Source organism: Carica papaya, chromosome 2 (genome assembly GCF_054855325.1).
Source record: "Carica papaya isolate Zhongbai chromosome 2, ASM5485532v1, whole genome shotgun sequence".
Lineage (NCBI taxonomy): Eukaryota > Viridiplantae > Streptophyta > Magnoliopsida > Brassicales > Caricaceae > Carica > Carica papaya.
The window spans coordinates 36,136,940-36,142,413 of record NC_142310.1 but is presented as its reverse complement, the minus strand read 5'-3'; the positions used below and the strand labels follow the sequence as shown (position 1 = coordinate 36,142,413).

Sequence of the window (5,474 nt, the reverse complement as noted above, 5' to 3'; positions counted from 1 at the left end):
ATAAATAATTTTGTCCACAAAAAGATAATAATAAATACGATATTAATATTATTTATTAGACGAAATTCATTAATTTCATAATTAATTACAAAGTTTACTGAAAAATTCACAAATAAATGATTTAATTTAATTTGTGTTATAATAAATAATATTCTGTTAAATTTAAAATTTATCGTTAGAAAATATAAATTAATATAATTAATTTTATTAACATAAAAAATGTGTTTTTGTATGTTAATATTAAATTTAAGAAAGTAAAAAATTAATATTAGTTGAGTATTAAATAAATTAATGATATATGCATAATAAAATTATAATTTAGTCGTTTTTATAAAAAAAAAAAAAAACTATTTATTTATTTATATATAGTTAACACTTTATTTAAATACATAATTAATAAAAATTTAAATATAAAAAAAATTAAGTTGAAGTTGAAACCCACCGTGCACCAGTGGAGCAACACGTGGCGAGATTCCGCAGCTTCCATATCTGCCGTTAGTCAACTCCTCGGATCTTTACAAAAAAAACACTAAACTGAACTAAAATACATTAATTAAGTTTCTAATTAAATTATTACTGTACGGTATCGTCTTCTCCATCTTCTTCTCTGTTCTTTTTCCCTTTGCTGGTCTCCTTTTGTCCCCTTATCTCTCTCTCTCTCTCCGTCTTCTTTCTTGTTTTAAAGTAAATAAATATAAATATTCCCAACAGGGTAGTCTTTATTTTTTTAATATATTTTTTCTTCTTCTTCATCTTCTTCTTTTAGCTTCCTTAACAGAGACTCTTTGCTGTTATTTTCTGAAAGTTTGGGCCCTGTAAGCTACTGTGTGATATATAGTTTGTATATGAATGTGTTTGTGGATAAATACAAAGCAATAGAGAAGCCCTTTATTTCGTAACAAAGGGGGTGTCTCCTTTCGTCTTCTTCCTGAATTCTGTATCTATCAATGGAGGCCATCTATGGCAGAACCAGTTGCAGGCTGTTCCTTTCCGGATTCTGTGATTATGTTTTCTGTTGATTGGGCTTTCTGGGTTTTGTTTTTTATTCACTAAAACCCATTGGGAAGTTCTGAAAAAGAGAAAAAAATAATAATAATAAAGCAGACGAGCAGTTATCAAGTATTCCATGGTTGACGGAATTGGGTTATGTGATTCGACATCGTTTTAGTTTTGACAGAGAAGAAATGGACTGTGAGCTTTCTCTCTTTCTCTCTCTCTCTCTCACTGTTTCTCTTTTTTTTTTTGGAATTTTTCCATTTCCTTGAGAGATCATTAGCATTGCATTGTTTTTCAAAAGGTCAAAGTCAGATTCAAATTCTTGTTTAATCAGATAGACTGATTCTTTAGAATGGTATTCAGTACTGAGTTCAAATATTCAACTCACCGGTCATTATAAGCTAATAAAAATTTCGGCTTTTGGGTTTTTGTTTTTCTTTTGAGTAAATCCAGGATCGGGTTCTTCATTTTTGGTAATTTCAGATTATGGGTCTACTTTGAATTTGATCTTATTATACATTATTCTAAATATAATGATTTTGATATGCTCTCAAAAATATTTATTGACCATTTCAAGGAGAAAAATTATATATACTTCCCTTATATGCATGACGAAATTAAATATCCAAGATTTCAGTTGAGTAAAGTATTGCTAAAAGAAATTTAGGTAACATGTTTGACGCACTCTTTTGGACTAAAAACAGATCACAGTGGACTCTGAGGAGCTTCACATTCAAGTTGAGTTGTCTTTTTTATCATTTATTCACATGATTCCTCCTGCTAAAATAAGTGATCTGTACCCTTTATTGTTCTTGTGGCTTCAAGCTTTTACCCGGTCAGTGTCTGTTTGATTCATGGCTGAAAATCTTAAAAAAGTTACAATCTTGGCTTGATTTATATACAAATTTTATCTTTTTTTGGATACCCAGATCAAATCCAGTGACTGAAACCAGACTCGTACATTCCAAATAGCGCCATGGGTTATGGTAATTCAAGATCTGTAAGGTCAGTCTCTCTTTTCCAGTTCTTCAATTTGTTATAGTTTAATTTTGATGAACAGCTTCTAAATGGTTGTATTTGTATTTGGATTCAAAATTTTAGATTTCAAGATGATCTCGAAATGGCAAAGCTGCCTGCAATCAACGGTGATGGTCTGATTAAGTTTAAATACACCATTGACGGAACTCAAATACCCAGTTCGAGTACTAATAAGAAAGCTGACAAGGAGATACCTGCAAGGCCTGCAAAATTCTTGAAAGCCAAAGTACTGTCCAGAGTGTTTTCTGAGGATTTCGAGAGAGTGAAGAAGAAAATTTTGGATCCAAGAGGACCGACAATTAGTCGATGGAACAAGATTTTCTTAGTAGTATGCTTAGTTTCTTTGTTTCTGGATCCTCTCTTCTTTTACTTGCCGGTTGTCCGGGCTGAATCCTGCATTGACATTGGAATAAAACATGAAGTCATCCTCACAATAATTAGATCAATTGCTGATGTTTTTTACATGATTCAAATGTTCATTCGGTTTCGAACAGCTTATATTGCTCCTCCTTCTCGTGTGTTTGGGAGAGGAGAGCTCGTAATAGACTCTTCGAAGATTGCATTCAGGTACCTTCGGAGGTGTTTCTGGATTGACCTCGTTTCTGCCCTGCCTCTCCCTCAGGTAAAAACACTGTCAATTCAATGTCTTTTAATTTTTTTTTTTTTTAAAAAATGGAGTACTAAGGAATTGATTCATAATGTTGTACATTTCAGGTTTTGATTTGGATTATAATCCCGAATCTCAGAGGTTCAACGATGACAAACACGAAGAACGTGCTTCGATTCATAATAATTTTCCAATATCTCCCCAGACTCTTCATTATTTTCCCACTTATACAGCAGATCATTAAGACCACTGGCATTGTTACAGAAACAGCCTGGGCTGGAGCTGCTTACAACCTCATGCTCTATATGTTGGCAAGCCATGTAAGCACCAAACTAAACCTATTCCTATTCTATGAAAGTGAAAGTTGAAGCAAACCTAATGTTAGTACTATGATCTTATAGTGGAATTTGATAGCCATGAAATTATTTTCAATCTTTGATTTGTTTTTTCATGCAATCCTTCCGGGTAGTTGACTTATATAAACTCATGTTTTGTTTTGTTGGAAAGGTTTTAGGAGCTTGCTGGTATTTGCTCTCAATTGAGAGACAAGAAGCATGTTGGAAAAGTGCTTGCAATCTCGAGAAGCAATCTTGTCAATATGGATATTTTGATTGCCATAAAGTTGCAGACCCTTGGAGGATTTCGTGGTTCAAGACAAGCAATATCTCTAGTCTTTGTAAACCAGATGGGAACTTCTATCAATTTGGCATATATGGTGATGCACTAACATCTGGTGTCACAAGCTCTCCTTTCTTTAACAAGTACTTTTACTGCCTTTGGTGGGGCTTAAAGAATCTCAGGTAAGCTCACTTCGGCCAAAAGATTAGCTTATTCTGTAAATATAAATCTCGGGAGACAATGAATTTGAGTTGTAGACTTTGTGTCCATTCCATCATCTACTATTGCTAGTTCAGCTTTGAACAATTTAAGTTCTAATGTTGATGTTTCTACCCATGTTACTAGTTCTCTGGGACAAAATTTTGACACTAGCACTTATGTTGGAGAAATCATCTTCGCTATCATTGTTGCGACTCTTGGATTAGTGCTCTTTGCATTGCTTATTGGAAATATGCAAGTAAGTCTCTGAAAATGGTACCTCGAAACCTTTTTCTACCAGTTCTTTCTTCTACCATATTGTGTGATGCCTTATCTCATACTCTAATAATATCTCGAGGAAAAATAATGCTTGTATTATAATTATAGTTTGATCAATGTGATCAAGGGCTATTCTCTCCAAAGTGGGATTGACAAGTATGGAATCCTAATAATATGTTTTAATCTCAGACGTATCTTCAATCCACAACAGTGAGACTAGAAGAATGGAGAATCAAGAGAACTGATACAGAACAATGGATGCGCCATAGACAGCTTCCTTCGGAGCTAAGACAGTCTGTTCGAAGATACGATCAATACAAATGGGTCGCAACCCGAGGAGTCGATGAAGAAGCTCTTCTCAAAGGTCTTCCAATGGATCTTCGAAGAGACATCAAGCGCCATCTCTGCCTTGATCTCGTTCGAAGAGTAAGTCCAAACTGTAGTCTTAAACAATATTCAAGTCCTGACAACTTGGTTTCATACAAGATTTTCTTAGAAATCAAAACTTGTACAGAAAGTAAAGACTATGATTTATTATCTATACATTAAGAAATACTAAATTGAAGATTCAAACAGGTTCCATTGTTTGATCAAATGGATGAAAGAATGCTGGATGCAATCTGTGAAAGACTTAAACCAGCATTATGTACTGAAGGCACATTCTTGGTTCGAGAAGGTGATCCTGTAAACGAAATGCTGTTCATAATCCGAGGCCATCTTGATTCCACGACGACGAACGGCGGCCGGACTGGATTCTTCAACTCCTGCCGGATTGGTCCAGGTGATTTCTGTGGGGAAGAACTGCTGACATGGGCGCTGGATCCTCGTCCAAGTTTCATCCTTCCTTCGTCAACTCGCACAGTGAAAGCCGTATCAGAAGTTGAAGCTTTTGCTCTAAGAGCAGAAGACTTGAAATTTGTAGCATCCCAGTTCAGAAGATTACACAGTAAACAGCTGAGGAACAAGTTTAGATTCTATTCTCATCAATGGCGGACATGGGCTGCTTGTTTTATTCAAGCAGCTTGGAGGAGGTACAAGAAGAGGAAGGAGTTGGCTGAGCTGAGAGCTAAAGAGAAGCCCATGGATGATAATTATGATGATGGTGATCATGATGATCATCATCGTAATGGCGACGATGATGATCATGAGAAAGAGTCAAAGTCAAACTTAGCTGTGTATGCAGCGAGAGTTGCAGCCAGCAGAAGAAGAAGTATTGATTCTGGTGTTGCTGTTAGCTCAGTACAGAAGCCTGAAGAGCTTGATTTTTCTGTATATGAGGAATGACTTCCTAAATTTAATTACCCTATAAATAATCCACGTCTTGTCTCATATTTTTTATCTTAGTGTTTCAGAGATCTATATATACATATATATATATATATATATATTCAGTGTCTGGGTGATTAGTAAAAGTTGACCTGATAAATATAGAATTTTGGGATATTTGTATTTTACTAATTAATTATTATTCATTTATTATTTATTTATGTTGTTAATAATTTATATAATCATCTAATTAAATTAAATATTAATTTGTTAATAAATGTTAGGCAAATTATATATTTATTCTAAAAATAATATTAAAAAAAAAACTTAAATAAATTCAAAGCCCAATCCACTCTCTGTTTTGGGCCAGAACTTAATTTTCTCAAAAGCCCATTTTCTGATAATATAATAAAATTGATTTTATTTTTCGCTAATTGATAAAATAATTAAAATTAATTTAATGGATTTTTTA

The 5,474-nt window shown here is 33.8% G+C and overlaps 1 protein-coding gene across 3 annotated transcripts; it reads left to right on the top strand.

The window, feature by feature from the left end:
- Positions 1 to 576: 576 nt before the first annotated feature.
- On the top strand, positions 577 to 5,132 carry CNGC15 (cyclic nucleotide-gated channel 15). Of its 3 annotated transcripts, XM_088214481.1 has the most exons (9): positions 577 to 1,191; positions 1,701 to 1,733; positions 1,926 to 2,001; positions 2,098 to 2,656; positions 2,749 to 2,961; positions 3,149 to 3,441; positions 3,605 to 3,716; positions 3,926 to 4,162; positions 4,313 to 5,132. In XM_088214481.1, exons 3-9 carry the CDS (start codon positions 1,973 to 1,975, stop codon positions 5,018 to 5,020), a joined length of 2,151 nt encoding a protein of 716 aa, XP_088070607.1. In that variant the 5' UTR covers positions 577 to 1,191; positions 1,701 to 1,733; positions 1,926 to 1,972; the 3' UTR covers positions 5,021 to 5,132. The 3 variants fall into 3 exon arrangements, with proteins under 3 accessions (XP_088070607.1, XP_021896192.1, XP_088070609.1); XM_022040500.2 differs by lacking the exon at positions 1,701 to 1,733; XM_088214483.1 differs by lacking the exon at positions 577 to 1,191 and having other exon boundaries at positions 1,695 to 1,831.
- Positions 5,133 to 5,474: the final 342 nt, after the last annotated feature.